General features: G+C 44.3%; 1 protein-coding gene across 1 annotated transcript in view; it reads right to left on the bottom strand.

Annotated features, from left to right (window-relative positions):
* Positions 1-21,270: 21,270 nt before the first annotated feature.
* Positions 21,271-25,141, bottom strand: part of LOC148502643 (scavenger receptor cysteine-rich domain-containing group B protein-like) — a 51,457-nt gene continuing 47,586 nt past the window's right edge. Inside the window, exon 10 of the mRNA XM_088449493.1 lies at positions 21,271-22,341. Coding sequence (XP_088305619.1) covers positions 22,025-22,341 — 317 coding nt within the window. The 3' untranslated portion in view covers positions 21,271-22,024. The remainder of the gene's footprint in view (positions 22,342-25,141) is intronic.

Genomic DNA, 25,141 nt, shown 5'->3' on the forward strand with positions numbered 1-25,141 from the left:
AGCCGCACGTGCATCAACAAAGTAGTGCCAAGCGTGCGCCTGTGTCATAAGTAAAGGGCCGGCTGGCTTGACCGTTAAGGGTGCTGTAACCCCCGAAAGTACACTCCAGTCCAAACCAAAAAAAAATTATTTTCTGTGTTTGTGAATTGTGTGCGCAGTAGCCGCACGTGCATCAACAAAGTAGTGCCAAGCGTGCGCCTGTGTCATAAGTAAAGGGCCGGCTGGCTTGACCGTTAAGGGTGCTGTAACCCCCGAAAGTACACTCCAGTCCAAACCAAAAAAAAAATTATTTTCTGTGTTTGTGAATTGTGTGCGCAGTAGCCGCACGTGCATCAACAAAGTAGTGCCAAGCGTGCACCTGTGTCATAAGTAAAGGGCCGGCTGGCTTGACCGTTAAGGGTGCTGTAACCCCCGAAAGTACACTCCAGTCCAAACCAAAAAAAAAATTATTTTCTGTGTTTGTGAATTGTGTGCACTGTGGCTGCACGTGCATCAACAAAGGAGCAGCGCCAAGCGTGCGCCTGTGTCCCATAAGTAAAGAGCCGTCTGGCTCATTTCTTAAAGGGTGGTGTAACCCACAAAGTGCACTTCTCTCCAGCAAAAATAAAATAATATTTTCTGTGTTTGTGTGCGCTTTAGCCGCACGTATATATATCAATATAACATAAATGGAGGACCAAACTTTCTCCGATAAAAATAAAATAGGGAAAGATCAAGAACCTCTTCCTCCTAGTGCTGTTGCTGCTGCTGGGAGTTGTTCATCATCCCAGAGAGGAAGTAGGAACATCACTACTTTTACTAAACAATTGACCCTCCAACAGTCCCTAGCGATGAGGATGAAGTACGACAGCAGTCATCCTGAAGCAAAACGTATAACTGAGGCCTTGACTGCTATGTTGGTGTTAGACGTGCGTCCGGTATCCGACATTAGTGCAGTGGGATTTAGACAATTGATGGAGGTAGTGTGTCCTCGGTTCCAAATCCTGTCTAGATTCCACCTGCATCCTCAAAGCAGCAGCGACAAGCGTGCGTCTGTCTGTTAAAGGGTGGTGACACCCTCAAAGTGTGCTACACAAACAATTAAAATATTGTTCTTTTTTTTTCTGTCTTTGTGAATTGTGTGGGCTGTAGCCGCACCTGCATCCTTAAAGCAGCAGCGACAAGCGTGCGTCTGTCTGTTAAAGGGTGGTGACACCCTCAAAGTGTGCTACACAAACAATTAAAATATTGTTCTTTTTTCTGTCTTTGTGAATTGTGTGGGCTGTAGCCGCACCTGCATCCTTAAAGCAGCAGCGACAAGCGTGCGTCTGTCTGTTAAAGGGTGGTGACACCCTCAAAGTGTGCTACACAAACAATTAAAATATTGTTCTTTTTTCTGTCTTTGTGAATTGTGTGGGCTGTAGCCGCACCTGCATCCTTAAAGCAGCAGCGACAAGCGTGCGTTTGTCTGTTAAAGGGTGGTGACACCCTCAAAGTGTGCTACACAAACAATTAAAATATTGTTCTTTTTTTTGGGGTCTTTGTGAAATGTGTGGGCTGTAGCCGCACCTGCATCCTTAAAGCAGCAGCGACAAGCGTGCGTCTGTCTGTTAAAGGGTGGTGACACCCTCAAAGTGTTCCAAAAAATAAAAAACTATTTTTTTAATGTGTTTGTGACTTGTGTGCGATGTAGCCACACTTGCATCCTCAAAGCAGCAGCGACAAGCGTGCGTCTGTCTGTTAAAGGGTGGTGACACCCTCAAAGTGTGCTACACAAACAATTAAAATATTGTTCTTTTTTCTGTCTTTGTGAATTGTGTGGGCTGTAGCCGCACCTGCATCCTTAAAGCAGCAGCGACAAGCGTGCGTTTGTCTGTTAAAGGGTGGTGACACCCTCAAAGTGTGCTACACAAACAATTAAAATATTGTTCTTTTTTTTGGGGTCTTTGTGAAATGTGTGGGCTGTAGCCGCACCTGCATCCTTAAAGCAGCAGCGACAAGCGTGCGTCTGTCTGTTAAAGGGTGGTGACACCCTCAAAGTGTTCTACACAAACAATTAAAATATTGTTCATTTTTTTCGGTCTTTGTGAAATGTGTGGGCTGTAGCCGCACCTGCATCCTTAAAGCAGCAGCGACAAGCGTGCGTCTGTCTGTTAAAGGGTGGTGTAACTCTCAAAGTGTTCCAAAAAATAAAAAACTATTTTTTTAATGTGTTTGTGACTTGTGTGCGATGTAGCCACACTTGCATCCTCAAAGCAGCAGCGACAAGCGTGCGTCTGTCTGTTAAAGGGTGGTGACACCCTCAAAGTGTGCTACACAAACAATTAAAATATTGTTCTTTTTTTTTTGGTCTTTGTGAAATGTGTGGGCTGTAGCCGCACCTGCATCCTTAAAGCAGCAGCGACAAGCGTGCGTCTGTCTGTTAAAGGGTGGTGTAACTCTCAAAGTGCTCCAAAAAATAAAAAACTATTTTTTTAATGTGTTTGTGACTTGTGTGCGATGTAGCCGCACCTGCATCCTTAAAGCAGCAGCGACAAGCGTGCGTCTGTCTGTTAAAGGGTGGTGACACCCTCAAAGTGTGCTACACAAACAATAAAAATATTCTTCTTCTTTTTTCTGTCTATGTGAATTGTGTGGGCTGTAGCCGCACCTGCATCCTTAAAGCAGCAGCGACAAGCGTGCGTCTGTCTGTTAAAGGGTGGTGACACCCTCAAAGTGTTCTACACAAACAATTAAAATATTGTTCTTTTTTTTTCAGTCTTTGTGAAATGTGTGGGCTGTAGCCGCACCTGCATCCTTAAAGCAGCAGCGACAAGCGTGCGTCTGTCTGTTAAAGGGTGGTGTAACTCTCAAAGTGTTCCAAAAAATAAAAAACTATTTTTTTAATGTGTTTGTGACTTGTGTGCGATGTAGCCACACTTGCATCCTCAAAGCAGCAGCGACAAGCGTGCGTCTGTCTGTTAAAGGGTGGTGACACCCTCAAAGTGTGCTACACAAACAATTAAAATATTGTTCTTTTTTTTCTGTCTATGTGAATTGTGTGGGCTGTAGCCGCACCTGCATCCTTAAAGCAGCAGCGACAAGCGTGCGTCTGTCTGTTAAAGGGTGGTGACACCTCAAAGTGTTCTACACAAACAATTAAAATATTGTTCTTTTTTTACGGTCTTTGTGAAATGTGTGGGCTGTAGCCGCACCTGCATCCTTAAAGCAGCAGCGACAAGCGTGCGTCTGTCTGTTAAAGGGTGGTGACACCTCAAAGTGTTCTACACAAACAATTAAAATATTCTTCTTCTTTTTTCTGTCTTTGTGAATTGTGTGGGCTGTAGCCGCACTTGCATCCTCAAAGCAGCAGCGACAAGCGTGCGTCTGTCTGTTAAAGGGTGGTGTAACCCTCAAAGTGTGCTCCACAAACAATAAAAATATTCTTTTTTTTTTTCTGTCTTTGTGAATTGTGTGGGCTGTAGCCGCACTTGAATCCTCAAAGCAGCAGCGACAAGCGTGCGTCTGTCTGTTAAAGGATTACATCGGTGACAGCATCCAAGTAGGCATGTCAGACAGTCCGTACCTGTACTGGCAGGAAAAAGAAGCAATTTGGAGGTCCCTGTACAAACTGGCTCTATTTTACCTGAGTTGCCCCCCCTCCAGTGTGTACTCCGAAAGAGTGTTTAGTGCAGCCGGGAACCTTGTCAGCGAAAGGCGTAGGAGGTTGCTTCCACAAAATGTGGAGAAGATGATGTTCATAAAATGAATTATCAACTCTTCCAGGGAGACCAGCCTCCAGAACGTACAGAGGGACCTGTGGTTCCAGCAGGGACGAATTAATACTCTGTGAGGATGAGGATGTACACACTGAAGAGGGTGAGGAATCGGTGGATGAGGAGGATGAGGATGACATCTTGCCTCCGTAGACCCAGTTTGTGCAGGGACACATTAATTGCCAGCTTGTTTTGTGGGGGCCCAAACGAACCAATCATTTCAGCCACAGTTGTGTGGCAGACCCTGGCGCTGAAATGATTGATTTGTTAAAGTGTGCATGTCCTGTTTATACAACATAAGGGTGGGTGGGAGGGCCCAAGGACAATTCCATCTTGCACTTCTTTTTTTTCTTTGCATTATGTACAGTTTGGGGCCTAGTTTTTCTAACTGCCATCCTGTCTGCCACTGCAGTGTCACTCCTAGATGGGTCACGTGTTTGTGCCGCCCACTCGTGTCGCTTAGCATAGTCATCCAGCTACCTCGGTGCAACCTTTTGGACATGAAAACACTATTGTGAGGTGTGAGGTGTTCAGAATAGACTGGAAATGAGTGGAAATTAAGGTTATTGAGGTTAATAATAGCATAGGAGCAGAGAAACCAACAAATTCTGTGATTTTAGCTGTTTTTATGCTTTTTTAAAAAAAAATACAGATCCAAAACACAAAACCCAGAACCCAAAACACGGAAGGGTGGTTTTGGCAAAACCAATCCAGATCCAAAACACGAAGAAAGATCCAGATCCAAAACCAAAACACAAAACACGAAAAGTGGCCGGTGCACACCCCTAATATATACAGGTTGAGTCTCCCATATCCAAATATTCTGAAATACGGAACATTCCGAAATACGGAATATTTATAGCATGACTGAGATAGTGAAACATTTGCTTTCTGATGGTTCAATGTACACAAACTTTGTTTAAGGCACAAAATTAAAATTATTAAAAATATAGTATAAATTTACCTTCAGGCCAGGGGCGTTTCTAGAGAGGAGGGGGCCCGTGTGCAGTCTCTGACATGGACCCCCTCCTCTCGGCCCGGGAGCACACTGAGCTGTGTGCGGCCAGCGCCGGAGTTATAGACTCTGGGCACTAGAATGTGCCCAGAGTCTATAGTGTATGCACAGGTCACCGGGAAAATGGCCGCGGCGCCCATTTTCCCTGTACTACGCATGCGCAAATGACTGGAAAATGGCCGCTGCGGGCATTTTCCAGTTGTTTTACAACGCCGGACCCCCGCGCCGACGTGGGACTTCGGAGAGGTAAGTAATATTATGGGTGCAGGGTGTGCGGTGCGGGGCCCCCTTGGACCCAAGGGGCCGTGTTCCCCGCACACCCTGCACCCATTATAGATACGCCCCTGCTTCAGGCTATGGTAGTGCCATAACTAATAGATGGACAATAACAGAAAAACACCTTGTTTTTGGAGTCTGTTTTGGTTAGAAAGAATGGGTTTCAAGTTGGGAAATAAGTAATAAATAAGATTGCCTCGTTTTTTATTTACTATCTAATATACTGGGTAGAAATAATGATAAATGTCAAGGTTACAACTGCGGGTTGATCACTGGATAAATGGCATCTATTGGGCACATGTTTTGGTGGTCCACTTGATATTTAAATATAGGGGTTAATAAACTGTACAAATTAGGAATAGTCATATCAGTGGTCAGTGGTTTTATAATTGATTACATTTTATCAGAAAGTAAGGAATAAACTATCTTTCCCTGAATAGCTTTTTTGTACAGAGAGTATCAGACATTTTTTGGTAGTTGATTTTTATAATAGAGGTTTACGCTTATGTAGAGCCATCATTTATACAGTAGTGCATAGTTTTGATTGGATATGTTATTAAACAGCCCTATAAAAACAACAAACCCAAAGAAATAGCCTATAAATGAAATGTATCGCCTTTAATAGTTGTGACCCCAAATGGTTCCCTTGCCACTTAAGATGGGTTTGGCCTGAAAATGTGACGAAGAATAATTATGAGAATGCAGATCTCTTTTATTGAGTGTAATATTACATTTTTAAGTTATTCAAGAAAAACAATGCACATGTATTAATGCAATATTTAACTTTTTTTTTTTTTGTCCCATTTAAATACTACATTAGCTGTAAATGGTATCATTATTGTTCAGTGTGTATTATACATGTGAGGAGGTGTCACAAAACCTGTGGGAGGTTAAATATACAGCTACATTACAAGTCTTTTAGATCTATTTTCTAAAACCATAAAAGAAATAATTTGTGCCGATACGATGTCAATCATTCTGGTGTTTAAAATGTTTCATCTATTGTTAATGTTGCTGATGGTAACATATTAATCATGATAGGTTCACTACAAAATTAATTTTCTAAACCAATTTTTATGTGACTAAAGAAAACTGTTAAATGGTTGCCTTTTTAAAACTGGCTTATTATGTGTGTATTCTTGGAAAATTCTTCCTTTATAGAGCAACTGACTCCTGGAAAGTATTTGTTTAACTTACTGTAAATTTAATGGGGCATGTATAGTACTAAAGTGTGCAGCAATTACAAGTGTCAGCGCCCTTGGGAAAATAATAAAAACTATTTGTGCTCCCTTATTGGAAATAAAATAAAATGGAACCTCCTAAGGGCAGAGATATATAGATATGTGGTCCTTTCATATAATAAATATATGTACTACAGGGGTACAGATATATTTATTATATTAAGGGAACACATCTATATTTATTTTAAAAAGAGGCATATATCTATATTTATTTTATTAAGGGGGGAAAATTTGTGTTCTCCTAAGGGAGGCCGCTCTTGTGTCTTCACAAGAGCAAGCCTGGTGGCACCCACAGGTACACTGTTTTTTAACATTTTAAGTTAACCCTAGTAACCCCTGTCCCGAGTCATGGATTGGAAATTTTGAAAGTTATGCCTAAACCACATATGGTTTGTCTAAAACGCAAGCAGTTTAGTGGTTTAAAAGAAAAATTAACAGTGGTCTGGGTTTTCACCCTCTAAAAGTAGAGGATAGTACAGTAGATACTGTTGTTTAGAGCTGTAAACCTCTGGTGATGTGTAGGGATTTGCAAATCACCAAAAAAAAAAGCAGTTAGAACATTTCATCCTAACAGGCATGTTTATCAATATATATTTTTTAAAACTGAAATAATATGAAAACTGGTGTTTTCACATTCATTTCACATTACTTTAGTATCACTTAAATGTAAAAGGGCTTCTGGAAGAGAATTCGCATAATTTTCCTCCATGGCCTCAAATTCTCATATTTTTAGCATGCAGATCACAATTTCCATACCTGTATTGGGAAATGCGATCTGTTTCAGATTTAGTAAATACAAATTGTAAAACAATACCGGAGGAAGCCTTCTTAAAATAACACCGTCTTCAGATGGCATTATGCAGGTTTTGTTCTCTTTCTCCTACTCCTGTTCAGCCCTTCCTGCATGCTGACAGACAGAGCCTGGAGCTGGCTTCTGTAATGAGCCTGTGTTGTCTATAGACCACAGGCTCATCACAGAGAAAATAAACAGTTAAAATACAAAATAAATAAAATAAAACTTACCTGCACACAGTGATCGGTGAGATCCTTCTGTGATCCTGTCAGCTGATCTGTGCGGACAGGCAGGGGCGCCGAGAGGGGGGGGAGCAGGTACTAATTACCTGGACCTGGCCGATTGCGACCCCCCTGGATTTGCGCTGGGATGAGGGACTCTCAGCGCCACCCTCCCCAGCGCGCAGTCCGACGCTGTAAAAAAGTTTTTTTTCCCCGAAGGAGGCGTGGCCACCCCTTCTGCAATTAGATCACGTCCCCTTCCCCTGGGCCCAACCCAGCTCTCTATGTCCCTCTAATCAGGTCACTGAGGTGCAGTGAAAGTCCCAGCCAGAATCACAGCTGACATCACAGATCAGCTATTCGGGGGTCACAGAAGGAGCTCATCAATCCCTGGTTGCAGGTCAGTTTTATTTTATTATTTTGTATTACAAATGGGAGAGAGGCAGGAAAGGAGGCCGGAAGCCGAGCAGCAGCACATAAGGATCTGGGGGGTAGGGGCATAGAAGAGCCTAGGACACAGCGGATGGGGGACCAGCGCATGCACGGACACATTCTGAGGGTACTTTTTGCAAAAAATACCTGAGAAGTGCAGGTTGGGGATTTACATGGAAATAGCTTTCTCGCAAACTCTGTCCTGGGTTCAGTCAATGTCGTAACAATGGCCCCCACAGACCCCGCGGTGGTTTGGGGGCGCCGGGGACCATTGTTATGCCACTGCAACTGTGAATGCTGGCCTCTGAAGTGAGCAGAGGGTAAAGAAGCCTCTGATCACTTCAGAGGCCAGCATTTCCAGTGATGCAGTGCGTGAATGACGTCACAACGTCACCCATGTTCTGAGGAGCCTGCGCGTCCGCGCCTGCTGGATCATCAAGTTAGATCCAGTTAGCGTGGCAGCGAATGCATGGACGGCAGCCGTGTGGAGTCAGCAATGCCCAACATGGTCAGGTAAATACTGGGGTCAAGTAAGCACTGGGGGGCACTGCATAAGGGGGTTCTACTTTAAGGGGCACACAACTACAGGGGGCACTGCATAACTGGCCACAACTACAGGGGGCACTGCACATGGGCTCAACTAAAGGGGGCACTGCATATGGGAACAACTACAGGGGCACTGCATATGGGCACAACGACAGGCACTGCATATGGGCAGAACACCACCTTTTTAGGAGTACGCATGTCAGAGGAGCTCGTCAAAAAATGTAGTCTTTAGATTTTTGGGGTTATGGGTTGGATTTAGGTGGGGAGGCAGAAACTTTTTTGGCAGGGTGGAGCAAAATTTATAGTTACGCCACTGGGTTTAGTGGTGCCGACTCCCCCTCAGTGACAGGAGCCGGGTGCTGCACTATAGCATTAATTGCAGCACTCGGCTCCTGACACAGTGAGGGAGCCAGCACTGCACACAGGGCAGTACGCATCTCCGGCACCTATCCTCTGAATGTATCTACAGATGTGCCCAATTATATTGAGGCTGATCGCGCCACAAACATGTGCACACATCGAGCCATGCGATTCCCCGCACCTGCAAATGCTACGGTACACTATGGTGCGCACTGCGATGAAATCATGCATTGATATGGAGGCGCAGTCACGTACGCAGTGCGCGTATCCGCTCGCAGGTGCTGTGGTTCCTCATTTTCTATAGCAGTAGCAGCCCCCATAAGTTTTTATGGGGGCTGCTATTTATGAATTTTACCAAGCTTTGCATTCCCGAGATTGGCCCTGATAGCTAAAACAATCTTTAGATGGCATTAGTCATTGTAGCTAAAGGAAACACATATCCCAAAATTTACTGGAAGATAGATCCTTAGGATCCATCCCCGGCAATGGGTGCCTGTGCACGCGTGATCTGCTGACCTTGCATGAGCAGTAGGGTGGCATTAATCATATACATGTATATACATGTAAGCCAGTGCTTTATTTGAAACTTTGGCCTAATTTGTACATTTTGCAACTAGAGGCTTGATTCAGAGGTGCGCGCAAATCCCGCCACAGCTGTGATTACATAATACACATCGGTTATGCAAAAATATGCAAATATCGCAGCCATAGGAATGTGTGCCCACTAGTACCATCTCAAATCCGCCACTTATGTACAAAGACACACCATCGGTCGCACCATCGATCTTCTGAGCAACCTATAGTCACTCAGTTTGTCTGCTGCAAGTTATACTTGCCAACTCTCCCTGATTGTCAGGGAGACTCCCTGAAATAGTAGCAATCCCCCTGACTCCCTGAACAGTTTAGTAATCTCCCTGATTGCACCTTGCCCCCATTATGTAGCTGTTATATTAAAAAACCCAGATATATATGCATTCAAATGGGATCATTAGTATCATTTCCCTGCATTTGTTATAAGGCACAATGGCCCTGATTCAGACCCACTCGCGAGCGGCTGTCCGCTCGCAAGTGGGTCGATGGTCTGCACTGCGCATGCGCACGACGGAGGGAGCTCCGTCGTGCGCATGTGCGAGATGCAACGAGCGAAGGACTTTCCTTCGCTCGTAGTGTCTGATCAAAGGGGGCGTGCTGTCGATGTTGATTGACAGCACGCCCCCTTTGGTGGGCGTGCCGGGGGCGTGCCTGCCAGACGGAGGCGTTCCCAAGGGAACGCCTACCGTCAGAAGCCGGCCCCACTGACATCACTAGTGATGTCAGTGGGAGTGATTTTGGCTCTGATAGAGCCAAAATCACTCCTGGCCTTGCGGTTGAGAAACTCAACCACAGGCTTCTGCTCGCAGTGGCGATGGTCAAGACCATCGCGACCATCATCCTGCACGCTCGTATATGCTGTGGGTGGTGACCCACAGCTATACGAGCGTCCAGGAGGACGCTCCATATTAATGGAGGTGGGCCCTGATTCAGAGCGAGCGCTCTGGTCAGAGCGTCCGGCTCTGAATCAGGGCCAATGATCCCTGTGGCTACATGCATTTTCTGAGAAGTATTAGTGTGTTTTCATCAACATGTAGATCTTACTAACTGCTTTGGGGCTCATTTACATTTGGATGTAAGTCAGTTTTATGACACACCTCTCAGATGTAGCAGTACACGTCCACTTTACCGCCGCGCTCATACTGTGGATGATGCTTTCACAATTTTCCTGAAATGCATTTTCTAAAGAAAGCAAGTACGTTGCAAGTAAACCAGCCAGTGAATGAGACATGCCCCAAAATGGTCTTGACATGCCTGTGTTTGCCCTGCCACCGCTCCCTCCCCCCGTAACCTCTAACAAATGCTCCCTCACTGTCAGTCAGCACTGGTAATCTCTGAGCATGCGCAGTGTGACACATACGCACATTCTGGAGAACAGAACCGCATATCATACTTACCGACATTGTAGTACAGCTTTCCGGGAGCAGGCTGGATCAGGGGGGCTTGGCCAGACTGATGATATCATTAGACTACGCCCCTTTCCCCGGAAAAGTCCACAATTTGCAGGTCTGCGATGAGGGGACTGGGCTAAATGACGCAAATCGTGTCATTCAGCCCCTCCCCCTCATCAGGGACCTGCGAAAACCCCATTAAATCTCCCATCCTGCCCACTTCACTAGGAAAGTTGGCAGGATGCGGGTGATCTGCCTACACTTCCGGGGTGCGGGGGTTTACCTGAAAAAATTTGAGCCTCCGCGACTTCCGGGAGTGTAGGCTGTATGCCACATATCTCTAAAAAAAAACAAAAAAAAAACGTGAAGTGAACCATATATATTTTACCACTACAATCTATTCTGAACGTAGCAGCTAAACAAATTTTCCTTGCAAAACAATCTTCTACTGCTGCTTTATTCTGTCAGTCCCTATATTGGTTACTCTAGAAAGCAATGCAAAATATTTCTATTAAAATACCATTACAATATATTATCTAAAGACCAAACCATAACATACATCTATTCTGCCATCTTATCCACACTATGCACAGTATTTGCTCCCATACACAGTTGCGGGACTTCTCTGTGAATTTCATTCCCTAGCACAATAAGTATTTCTTCCAAAGCTTCAAGTGTTACTTGAAAACTCACTTTTTTAGGCAAATTCATCAAATTCTCAAACTCCTTAATCTAGGCTTGCCTACCCTCCCGATTTGATCGGGAGCCTCCCGAATATCGGGTGCCGCTCCCGACCCCCCCGAAAGGCAGGCAAGCCACCGGCTGCCGCCTGCCCCCCACCCGACTACCTAATAGAAACCCCCCGCAGCGGGGGGACCGATGACGTGATTCGCGCTGAATCGCTTCATCGTGGCTCCGCCCCCTGCTTCACAATGCCTTTATTTTCGGCATTGTGAGGAGGGGCGGGGCCACGATGACGCGATCATGAGGCTCCGCCCCTGGTCCCTCCCCCAAACAGACCCATTGCGGGCCACTCCCCCCACTGTTTGCAGGCATTCAGCTCCCTCCCGGAAGGAGGGAGCTGAATGTCGGCAACTATGCCTTAATCTCACTAGGCTAATCCACACAATCACCTCCCCTCCCCTACATCATTCAATCCAAACTATTTATTCATAACATCTTATGTTTAAATAACTGACTTTCCACCAAACCAATTGGACTAATATGCAATATGGGGCACCTCCTATTTTTTTTTATGGATTATAAGATTGTCAGCAGGGTCCATTTACCTCTTTGTCTATTTGTTAATATCCAGCCATATTTTTAGTGTGATTGCTTCTAATTGTAATGCATTGCGGAGTTTGCTGGTATAATGTTAACAAATCTATCTCTGGGCCAGATTCAGTATGGATCGCAGTTGCATAATCGCACGCAATGAAACTGCGAAAATATGCTAATGTCTGCCACAGCTCAGCCAGTACAGAGACACCCACTACTGCCTTCTCACATCCGTAATACCTCCGAGTCCTGCGTATTCATCGGTAACATCGGAGAACATTGGCCCCTCACACACAATTACAGCAGCTCTGACCTGTCTCAGAATTTGCAAGTGTTGTCGCATGCAGTGAGTACTCAGGCTGCGTAGGCAATCGCAGTGGCTAAGTTATTGACGCCCATGCAACAGCCTGCGTTTCTGTAACCACTCCCGCATCACCATGTCCAAACACTCACGGCCAGTCACTCACTCTGCGATGGATTCCACAGTCCATCCGTAATCGCAGTGTGATCACCGCACACGCAGTATGCAACAATGGGCTAATCTGCATATGTTGTTGCAATTGCAATCCATGCTGAATCATATCCTGTATATAAAATAAAGTCCCTGGTAGGCGTCTGTCTGTTTGTTTGGGCTAATCTTGAGAACCACTGGACGGATTTTGATGCAGTTAGAGCATTGGTCGAGGAAGGTTTAGGTGTATGAAACGGGATGTAGTTAGCAGACCGTCGGACAGCATGCCACCGGTCTGAATCTCGACGCTCGAAGTCCACCACTGGACTTAATATAGGCTTCAAAATACTGACGCTTGTCGGGATGCAGCCTGGGATCAGCTGCTACTCACCTCTGCACCGGTGTCCTTGGGGTTAGGTGTTTAGTCGCTGGGAGTGGAGGTGAGTGGTGACTGAGTATTCTCCCTGGGGTCTGCTAGGGCTTCTGTTGCATGTGTCCTGGTTTCATTGGTGCCGGGCATGGGCGCAGCCATGTTGGTTCATATCACCTGACTAGTCTCTCCCAATGGTAGTACTGTGGTCACTCAGCTAATCCTCTGATCAGCTACCTAGGAGTATTTAAGTCTGACTCCAGGAACAGGAAACTGCTGTTCAACTTCACTGTTCCAGTGACTTGTGATACTCACCAAGTGTTGCTCTGTGCTATTTCCTTCGGAGTGTTGCTTCAGCCTACTCACAGTTCTCCAGTATTTCTTGTATTAGCTCCCATGCTAATTCTCAGTCTGAGACTTTAGTTCTCTCTTAGAAGTCCAGTGTTTTATGTTGTTTTTCCTGTGTGTCTTGTAGTGCACTGCTAGCTCTCCTGCAGCTTCCCTGTGTTACTGTGGTGTCAGGTTTCCTGTTAATTTCTAGTTAGCTCTTAGCTGGATCTATACCAAACCCCAGTACATGCCTGTGTCCACTTCTCTCTGTGTCTCTCTGTGCAAAACAGCACCTGAATTTGTTGCAGTTCCCAGTACATTTCCCTGTGTTTTCAAGCAAGCCTGCAACTAAGATCTCTAAATTCTCAAGTTCATCACCAGGGTTCAAGTATTCCGTTCATCGCCAGTGTTTAAGTACTCCGTTCATCATCAGTGTTCAAGTATTCTGTTCATCACCAGTGTTCAAGTATTCCATTCATCACCAGTGTTCAAGTATTTAGTTCATATCCAGTGTTCAAGTGTTCAGTGCATTTCCAGTCTTCAAGTATTTAGTTCATATCCAGTGTTCAAGTGTTCAGTGCATTTCCAGTCTTCAATCATTCTGTGCATCTCCAATATTCAAGTATCCAGCTCATCTTCAGGATTCCAGTATTAGTTTATATAATATTCATTTAATCTAGTTCTGGTCTTTCTGCCATTCCCAGGTACCTGTCCAGAGGGCCGCGACCTGCCCTCTTGGTGCAGCAAAACCCAAATCCTGACTAGAGGTGTCACTGGTGAAGACCACCGAGTGGGTTAGACTCTGCACCTCTGGCTAGGTCTCATCAACACCTGGGTTTGACCTTTATTAAGGGAACTAGGATTGTCACTCCCCTAGTCATCCATACCCCCCGGCTCACCATCCTCCACAGAGGAACTCTTACACCGGATCGTGACAACACCTATCTTAATAACCAGGTATATCCGGGGAGTCTTATCTGTTAGCTTCGGGGGGAGGGGAGGAATTAGGTTTACGTAGCATAGCGGTGTTAGTGTCAGTTTTTTTTTGGGGGGGTGGTTAGGATAAGACACCCCTGGGGGGGTTAACGTTAGGCACCAATATGGGGGATTAGGGTTAGGCACTAAGGGGGGAGGGTTAGGTTTAGGCATGAACGGGGAGTCTTAGATTTAGGCACTAACAGGGAGGGTTAGGGTGTGGAGAGGGTTAAGCTACAAGAAGGGAGGGTTAGGGGGAGAAGGGGGGAAGGTATGTATACTTAACCGACCACTGTCTGGATACCCACCATCGGGATGTCACTGTCAGTATTTTGACAGTAGGTATCCCGACAGCCAGCATTACATACCGATTCCATATGAAACATTAATGTAGGACAAAAGGGAGCGGAGCAGTGATGATTTTACTGAAACAAGTCATTGAAAAAAACGGACGTCCAAGCGCTTTTTTGTCTTGCGCTGCCTAAACCGTTAGATATTTATCACAATGGACTTTATTTTATACCATGTAGAGATTGGTACATATTATCTGGTTAATCCAGAAATATTGATGTAAGCCCTGTTTACTGATACAAACTTAGTATTTCCCTTTTTCCCTTTCTTATTTAATTTATATGAAAAATGATTTTTTAATTTCAAACAAGTCCAATTCCTTTCTTGACAAAGCCCCCGGTGAAGCTCACATTGTATCCTCTCCCAGGGCAGGGCCGAAACTAGGATATCTGTCACCCGGTGCAAGGCAGTAATCTTGTGCCCCCCCTCCCTTCCCATACCTGGATTTTGTCCACTAGTCAGATGTCCCTGGTATAGTGACTTACATTATTCCACACACCATAATGCCCATTACACATTATGCCACCCACTGTAATGCCTATTACCAAAGTGCCACTTACATATTTGCCCGACACCATTTTATGCCCCACAGTAAGGCTTCTAATTACTTTAAAATCATGTGCTCATTGTCAGGGGGTTTATGCTCATTACCAGAAGTTCCATGCTTGTTGTCAGGGGTTTCATGCTCGTTGCCATGGGGTTTATGCTCGTTGCCATGGGTTTCATGCTCGTTGCCAGGGGGTTTCATGAGAGAACATGCAGCTTTCTGCATCTTCTCCTGGCAGCGCCAGCGTTTCCAGTACTTCTGGGAATGCTATGTGCATTGCGCTGGCCTAACAGACACCAGAGGTCAGTAGGATCTCTAGCATCTGTCTCCTCCTTGGCAGCGGCCATTTTTGGATGGCCGTTTTCAGCAGAGCCCATGCGGACGGCTGATCCACATGCAATCTGCAGTCCCCAAGTGACCGTGCACTACAAGACTGCCCTGGGTGTGCAGGGGCTGTCAGCCCTTTTTCACCCCCTGCATTCCGGCACCCGGTGCATGTGCATCTCTAGGCCCCCCCTAGTTGCGGCCCTGTCAGGGCTGAAACTCGTATAGCTGTCACCCGATGCAAGGCAGTAATTTTGCGCCCCCTCTCCCTTCCCATACCTGGGTTTTGTCCACTAGTCAGACGTCCCTGGTATAGTGACTTACATTATTCCACACACCATAATGCCCATTACACATTATGCCACCCACTGTAATGCCTATTACCAAAGTGCCACTTACATATTTGCCCGACACCATTTTACGCCCCACAGTAAGGCTTCTAATTACTTTAAAATTACGTGCTCGTTGTCAGGGGTTTTATGCTTATTACCAGAGGTTCCATGCTTGTTGTCAGGGGTTTCATGCTCGTTGCCAGAGGGTTTCATGCTCGTTGCCAGGGGGTTTCATGCTCGTTGCCAGAGGGTTTCATGCTCATTGCCAGGGGGTTTCATGCTCGTTGCCATGGGGTTTATGCTCGTTGCCAGGGGGTTTCATGCTCGTTGCCAGGGGGTTTCACGGGAGAAGATGCAGCTTTCTGCATCTTCTCCCGGCAGCGCCAGTGTTTCCGGTACTTCTGGGAACGCTATGTGCATTGAGCTGGCCTAACAGACACCAGAGGTCAGTAGGACCTCTAGCATCTGTCTCCTCCTTGGCGGTGGCCATTTTTGGACGGATGGCTGATCCACATGGAATCTGCAGCCCCCAAGTGACCGCGCACTACAAGTGCGGGGTGTGCAGGGGCTGAGTCAGCACTTTTTCGCCCCCTGCATTCCGGCACCCGGTGCACGTGCACCTCTAGCCCCCCCTAGTTGTGGTCCTGCCCAGGGGGTGCTTCTGTGCGCACAAGAGAGCCCCGCTGCACCCCGAACTTCCATAGGGCCTCACAAAATCACTCCCACTGACATCACTAGTGGAACTGACATCACTCCCACTGACATCACCATGGGAACGCCTCCGTCTGGCAGGCACGCCCACGGCACGCCCACCAAAGGGCGTGCCGTGGGCGTCCACCAAAGGGGGCGTGCTGTCAATCAACATCGACAGCACGCCCCCTTTGGTGCGAGACCCGGAGCGATGGAGAGCCCGTCGCTCTCCGGGTCTCGCGCATGTGCACGACGGAGCTCCCTCCGTCGTGCGCATGCGCAGTGGGGGACATCGACCCACTTGCGAGCGTACTGCCGCTCACGAGCGGGTCTGAATGACCCCCATATTCCGCAGCGCTTTACAGATAATAGTTGGCCATTCACATCAGTGGAGCTTACAATCTATGTTCCCTATCACATGCGCACACACACATACACACTAGAGTTAATTTTGTTGGGAGCCAATTAACCAACCAGTATATTTTTGGAGTGTGGGAGGAAACCGGAGCACCCGGAGGAAACCCACGCAAACACAGGGAGAATATACAAACTCTGCACAGTTAGGGCCGTGATAGGAATCGAACCCATGACCTCAGTGCTCTGAGGCAGTAATGCAAACCATTACACCGTCTGTGCTGATCTCATTAGTGACTATCAAGTACTCCTCTATTGCAACTCTCTATACTCTCATCAGGAGTTAATCGGCGCTGCAGTCCTGCAATGCAATTACTGCATCAGCCGTCAGAAACCTGACAGCAGATACAGACCTTACTTTATTGACTTTGTCTGGCGCAAGGACTCTCATTCCTTATTCACTGCATGGCACATAAGAGATAGCAGATCCTTGAACCCATAAGTGCACATACAATATTTTCCTCTTTTACTGTGAGATTTTGAGGTATCATAACATAAGCTACCATCTCGCGTTATTTAGAGGAATCGTTGTGCCATGCTTTTAATCTGTGTCTGTCTCTTAATTTTCGCCTCTACACATTTTTTCTTTTTTACTATATAATTTGTGTTGATTATTTTCTATCCATCATTATAACTTCTAATCTTCTCTGAACCAGTTCATGTTTTTTCTTCAATATTGATACCAGGTGTATGTTTTTTAACACAACTCAGAATACACTTGAGCATGTTATAATATTAATATTTATCAGTGTCATTTGGAGTGTGCCCCTTTATCTTTTTCTTTTTTTTCTGTACTTACAATTGTGTTAGCTCGTGGGAGCACCTCCATAGGTTGATTCCTGTATATTGTATATAGTGGTCTACTATCATCACTAATTGATTATTTGCAAACTGATTTAGAACCAGTGCATAAATTTCTCTTGTGCAGGAATCTTCCCCATCCCCCTCTTCTATTCCCCTCAGATATACTATAAGTTTAATTCCCGGTAAGAGTCTGCTTTGGCATGACTATAAATAAAGCACAGGGACAGACACTTAACATGGATGGAGTTGGCCTAAGTGGAGTTTTTCTCATGGAGAACTTTATGTGGCCCTTTTGTGTGTCACGTCAAAAATAAATCTTTTCATGTTGAAATTGGGAGGAAAAACTACTCGGTTTAAAAAAAGACTATCGCCGCAAATTAAAAATTACTCCTGTGCGAAGCCAGGGTGGGTCGCTAATAATTAATAAATAAAACACAACTATTTGGAACTTTAGTAAGTACTGTATTAAAAAGCAACTCACACATAAAATGTTTATAGTATTTCTCTTTGTTAGGATGTCCAAACCCCTTATGTTGTTTGGAGGTTCACCATCACTGCTGTGATATTCGCCTCCCATCTCCTGTCACTTCTCAGCAGATCCAGTCACAATAGTCTGACATAACACATTGGAGAATAGTCTAGACATAACTCATTTGTGAAGGAAGTGCAGTATGACATAGCAATCATCTGCATCATCTCAAAAAATCACTTTAAAAGGAGCACAATGACTGACACTTGCAGACTAAAGCTGGCCACACACTAGACCAACTTTCATCCAACCATCCAACTGGTCGTTTAGACAAGTTTGAACAAATTGTTTAGATCAAACATTTAACAAACAACAGTTTTTGTCCATTTTCCGGCGTTTGGGAGCAAATTGCTGATTGTCATTTGCTTTCATACCTTACCAGATTTTCATTCCAACCAATCAACTAGTTGGCTGGTTGGATGTAAGTTGGTCTAGTGTGTGGCCAGCTTAAGGGCAGAAGGTAGTAGACTACTCTCCTCTGTATACCATTATGGTAGCAATGCTATGAGTTACCATATTCCTAATGAAATGGTTTCAAAATGTTCCTTATTAATTATGCAAACCCTTTAACTGGATAGTCACAATTTCCAAAGCCAAAGTGTAGAGCAGTGGTTTCCAAACTGGATGCCATGACAACCTGGAGTGCCCTGGAGCACTTGCAGCTGTGCCATGGGTTGATGATCCAGGACCAAATCAATATATTTATGGTCCATGTGATAGGCTAAACCAGTGCTGATGGCTCCAAGTCATAAGCACAACCTTGTTCACCACCACAAGTGAACCTAAGGATAACAGGTAAGCACAAGTTACTTAACTGAGTACATTTACTTAAATTTCTCAATAAGAAACTTTTGGCCTGCAGGTGCAAAAAATGCTGATATTCTAGGACGCTGTGATTCATGAAAGTTGTCACAGTTTTAGTATTCTGTAGATCCAGCCCGGGACCCATGGGTAGAACTGAAGTGCAAGGCACAGAAACAGACAAATCTCAGGTGCACAACTCCAAATTATGAATAATATATATAAATGCAATAAAATTTTGCAATCAATAGAGGTTCTTAGCATAATCATGGTCAAGGTTATGGGCCTACCTACCATATCCAGGTAACCTCTTTCGGGTAGGTCCCTAACATATTAGGGTTCAAATCCAGAGCACAGGACCCCCCAAAACTGGCCCAGCCAAGCTGCCCCAGGGCACCACCATAGTAAGAAAAGTGCAGTGTAAAGAGATAGTTAGGAGCAGCTGCAGCTGCATATGAAGAATGAAAATAAAAAAAGTGAAGTACATATATATTAAACACACACAGTGAAGGGTTAAAATGTGTTATAAAGGAAAATGTGTTATAATGCGGTGCCCTATTGTCAGCCTATTGTTTTCCTCCTGTATCACCTTCTAGTTACCAGAGAATCAGGTCTCAAACCTTGGATTTAGCTTACCATTTTTGCACTTATACAGACACTTTTTGTTCTTGACTCCATTGCTTTTTGATCCTCATGGTTCCTAGTGGTCTGCTAATTTCTACCCTGCCTCCCGTGTGGATCCTTCTCTCTGCAACCAAACACACTGTAGGTGTGCAGCTGTCATCATTTACAGAGCTGGTATTGTACATTAGATAATCCATGTCCCTAATGCTTCTTTATCTTTGTTCAGGTGCAATTGGGTAGACAGTCAGTTTGATCTATCCTCTGCACCTATTCTGATTAGACAGTAGCTCTCCATGCGATTCATTTGCAGGACTGTGTGCAGTGTTCCTTACTGCATTTGTTCTTTCATCTTTTGTGTTGTGTTACACATATATGATGATCTTTCCTGTGTTTATATGTTGTATTTTGTTCAGTGTTATGTTCCATTCTGCAGAGTCATCGCTGCATGCTGTTTAGACTGTTTTGCAGTTACCTAGAATAGTTTAGCTGGGTGTTAGGTAGATAGACTAGGTTAGATTCTGTTAGACTTGGTAGTAATAAGTTCCCATTCCTTAGATTAGTTTAGCTTCAGTTAGACAGTTTTGACTAGGTACTGTAGTATAAGTCTTAGGTAGTTTAGATTTAATTTGGCAGTGTAGTAATAACTTTGTGTTTGTGTGTACAGTGGGCCGATTCAGCATTGCACACTAGTGCAATACTGAAAGCAGATTCCCGAAAATCGGAAATCCGGCAATGCGCAGGACCTGTTCTGCACATGTGCAGAATGGGTCCTACGTGACCGCATGCCGCCCCTGCTATGCCTGTGCCTGATTGACAGACAGAGGCATTAAAGGTGGCAGTGCGGGGGTGTGGACGGCCAGCGTTTCCGGAAAAGGGGGCGTGTTGTCTGCATTTTCTGGGAGTGGCAAGACCAGAATCTGCGTCCATGGATGTAGTTTCCTGACCTCGCAAGCCGCCCAGCCTGTGTAAGCTGAGGTTTACTCAGCTGGCTGGCGCTGTCCACTGATGGTCGCAAATGGTTATCCCAGCCTGCGACCTTGGTCGCAGTGCTGGGATGCAAATGCAGCAGGGGGTGTCCAACATCTCTTGCTGCATTTGCATATTTGCAAGGGCGGAATTGCAAAGCTGCTTGTGTGCTGTTTTGCAATTCCGTACTGTGCTGAATCACCCCCAGTGCACATTGTTATTCATAGAAATTACCATTTTGCAATATTCTGATTATCTTCCTCGACTAACCTTCTATAGGCTCAGATGAGCAGCAAGTCCATCCCGCCTTGCAGTGAGCTCTAGCGAACACCTTTGCTGCCTTAGATTTCGTCCCTATAGAAGGTAGTGCCAAAATTGACAGGAGTCTGTCTGTTCATCATGATTTATTATGTTTTCGTATAGTAACTGCAGTACATACTTTAGTATACATGGGATGTAGGCATTAGGGGGCGGGTTAGGGTTAGGCACCGGGTAGGAAGTGTTAGGATTTGGTTACGGGGAAGGGGAGGTTAGGTTTAGGCACTAGGGGGGGGAGGTTAGGTTTAGGCACTGGGGGGGGTGTTAGGTTTAGGCACTGGGGGGGGTGTTAGGTTTAGGGCGTGGGTTCTGCCAGCGGCATCCTAACAGCCAGGATTTCATGCCCAACCCATATACATACCCTTCCGGTGTTTCATTTTATCTCTGTTTTAATGTACTTTTAATAAAATGTTATCGAACTCCAGAAAAAAAAGCAAGGGAGCTATTTGTGTAACATGTACCTTATATATAATATTATAATACAGGTTAATACTGTTTACGGGTATATCACGTGTAATATGATTCATATTATAGAAAACACACTACAATTACTTAATAAGAACATATTATAAGAAACTTATTTTTATTTACAATGATCATAAAACATCCTGACACTCATTCGGTTTAATATTGTCCCACAGCAACATTATTGAATAGCTGAACACTATCATTATTTCAAGCTTTATGTGACCTCTTGTAGTCTTACCTACATAATAAAACTGGTCCTGATGAGGGAGGACTGGAGATATAAGATATAAAAAAAAAAAAAAGAACCCAAAGAGAGAGATGTCGTGTTCTGTTAAATGTATGTAGAGTTTCCCATCATTTGTAGTTGGTGGTTGTGTTGTTGCTACTACTGACTATGGAAACATTTAAAAATTGTTAAATGATGTATAATATGTATTCACTCTCTATAGTACCTACAATATATGAGGGGTCTCACTCTTAAATGGTAACTTCCCCTAAAATATTTTTCAAACAATTGGGCCTGGAGAAATGTAAAAAGTTGGGGTTTTTCATTCTGGTTCCATTGCTTTGAAAACTAGGAATTGGCAGATCTCATTTATAAAGGAGTTTGTGCTTATAGGTCAGAGTATAATTACATTTTTGCGTGCTATAGATACCTATTTCTTAAAAGCAAGGAAAACATTTTTTTTAATCATATTAGACTTTTATCCATTTAACATCATATATATATATGACTATTCTTGGTTTTAAATGTGTTAATAAAGTGCAAAATTACAGTCAAAAGAAGATACAGAATTATGTACATAATGTATACATTTACATATGTTCAGGTTATATCTAATAACGTGCTGCTCACAAGAGTCCACATTTCACCCCAGCATCTTCTGAGTGGTCACAATTGTGGACATTCCAGCGGATGTAGGAGCACTGCAGCAGGGAACTCTCATTGCCATGACATTTAACATTATCAATGAATATAATGCCAGTTCCCTGCCCATACCATGCTTCTCCCCAGGCTTTTAAAGCTCCTCCACAGCCTAAGGATCGACACACCACTTTTGCAGCTTTCATATCCCATGCATCATCACACACGGTTCCCCACTGCAATAGGAGATATATTTCCAAACGACCTTCACATCGGTGGCTTCCATTCACTAAGCGGATTGACCCTGGTAAAAGAAAATTGAAGTTGCCATTTACCGATTTTATTTGGTTTTAGAAAAACTAACTTTTACCCATAACTAAGCAGTAAAATGTCAACTCTGTCTTACAGATATTCTAGATCTTGTTTGTTTAAAATATCTGGAAATGTATTCAGAATTCTCTTTATTAGAATATTTGTATCCCTAACACTGCACAATAGCTATCCCTGGTTCACCAATTGCAACTACTCCACTAAAAATAAAAAGTGTATTAAAAAATGACATAGCGCATAGGAGTTTTATTTTGGCAATAAACTGAGGGCCAAGTCATGAATGCAATGCAGTAATATAAGAAAAGCAAATTAATAACTGAAAAGGATCAAAGTGATAGTTTTAAGTAAGAACAAAAACAATCAGGCTGAAATTCAGCTGATCCATTATACACTATAATAGAACTGCTGTAAATAGTGGGTTTCTTATTCTTGTCATGCCATATACTGTAATGCTTGATCGTGTCCTAAAATAGTCGATTAGCCACAATTTTAAATTAGTGGACAATGGAAGACTGGTGTGGCTCTAATTAATCACCTGAAGAAATAATTAGACATTTTAGTGCACTATGGGACGTATTCAATTAGCGGCAAAAAGACGTTTTTTGCAAAAAAGTTTCGCCAGTGATGCCATTTCGCCAGCAGAAACTTATCCCTGTATTAAATTGTTGTGACTTGTCACCGATGCGAAAACACAATGCAATGTACCCGGCGGAATAGTTTGCATATGATTAGCTGGCCGAAAAAAGTGCAGAATTTCGGTTTTGGGGTGCAAAGGTGGGGAAACCACCCTGCACCCTTAGGACAGGTCCCCAAAGGTAAACTGCGTTAAAAAAAAAAGAACACCCCAAAAATTTACTTTGATAAAGGGCGCGAAAAAAAAATCAAAGTTGGGGTACAAACTTACAAACTAGCGAAATTTACTTTGGGAGGGGTCTGCAAGTATGGGGGAGGTTTTTATTTGATTGCAGGTGCTTGCTGAAGGTGCGTTTTTAACGCTTTTTAAGACCTCACTTTAGCAATTTTAAACATGCTTGCACCCATTTTCAAGTATCCCAAATTTGCTGGGACTATTTATTTTGGCCAAAAAAACCTGCAAAATGCTATTCTTCACCACGCTAATTAGCAACTATTGAGAGCATTTAAGCACCCCAAATACCTCCAGCAGGACTATTGGGGGTATCCATAGTGATCCCCCATGTCACTGCATCTTTTGGGGGGTGTCAGGCTGATTTCCCCATGACTGCCAGCACTTTTCGCCTATTTAAGTTTCGCCGGGATGCGTTTTCGCGTCCTTTGGAGTCAACTACGGGGATAAGCGGGGACGAGCGCTATATTTTTTTACATGCAAAACCAGCTATGTCGGCGAAAAGTCCGGCAAGCAAAAAGCACGGGACTTTTCGCTTCTAATTGAATACGGCCCTATATAAGGAAGAACACTGTCCCCATTCATTGCTCACAATGTTTGTTGTAGTGAAAGAAGGCACATAGCCTACCCACCTACTGAGTGGATGTCTCTTGACCGCTTAGTGCTAGTTCCTGACAAGTACTAGACTACCCTTCCAGGGCCACAATGTTTCTCTCCATTCTGGCTTCTTACTGAACATTGTTCACTCTGAGCTAAAGCATGGTGTGCGACAGCAGGAGCATAGCAATTCAAAAACATAGCAGATGCGTGGACCCCTGTTGGTAAGGGCACCACTTGAAAAAGAGCTACCCCAGGGTTACCTGACAAGGTTTGCCAGAACAGGTAAGCCCCAGTGGGGCAAATATCTTTCTTTCAGCCCCAATGAATTCCAATGATTGTGGGCATGAGGCCCAAGTTATTTTCAGAGCTGGGCACAGTTATGTTGGCATTATGCACAAAAGCTGCAGAGAGTGTTTGTTTGGGTATCAGACCTACCGAGTGATGGGCTTCGTAAGTTTTGGATGCTAATCCATGAGTTCCTTAATATTCTAGTGTAGAATAGCCTAATACACCTTCTCAACACATAGGCCAGACACACGCCAGGAGGTGACCACACTTGTTGTGTTGATGTGTGGGTATTAGTCTTCATAACACCCTTCAGTAGGGCAATGTGATACAAGGCACTAGGCCCTACCTTTTCCAGTACCACTACCTTGTGTAGATCCATGGGTAGCCTTGAGGCCCCCTTGGGCAATAGGAATATCTCCCCCACTGCTAGCACTGAAATAGGAGTCCCTTTGTCTGGGTCATTTGCTTGAAGAGCTGTCCGGCAACACAAGGAGTGTTAGACTGACTGCACTGAAGAGGTGTCCGGGGACAGTTAAATCATTTGCTGAGCACTGGCACCAATTCTAGTGCACCAACTAGTTCACCAAAGACCAAGTACAGTCCTGTTCTACAAGCTGTATCCACCTGCTTCCCCGCCAAAATCACACTAATTAGAAATGCTGCTGGTGTATCCTTTGTCTCATTGATTATGTTTACTTGTTTGTACTGTATGGTGTTGAACTGATTGTATTGTACATTGTTGTAACTATAGAACATCTATATGCTCTCTGATTTTCCCCCTTTTTCTTTTCTCTAATTACAGTATACAAAACATTTCTCATATGTTATCCTTCTATTTTGTTAATATACAGCTGGAAATTTTAGAGACTAACATTCCAGCTGTACTCCTATTTCTGCACTTTGGGCCTGACCCACTACTGTACGCAACTTTTGCAATTTTAGCAACAATTTTAGATTTCATAATTATATATTTTATTATTATTATTTTGTGTTTATCTATACAGGACCTGCTATTGTGCTG

The sequence above is a fragment of the Taudactylus pleione genome, unplaced genomic scaffold, assembly GCF_031769625.1.
Source record: "Taudactylus pleione unplaced genomic scaffold, aTauple2 ptg000487l, whole genome shotgun sequence".
Lineage (NCBI taxonomy): Eukaryota > Metazoa > Chordata > Amphibia > Anura > Myobatrachidae > Taudactylus > Taudactylus pleione.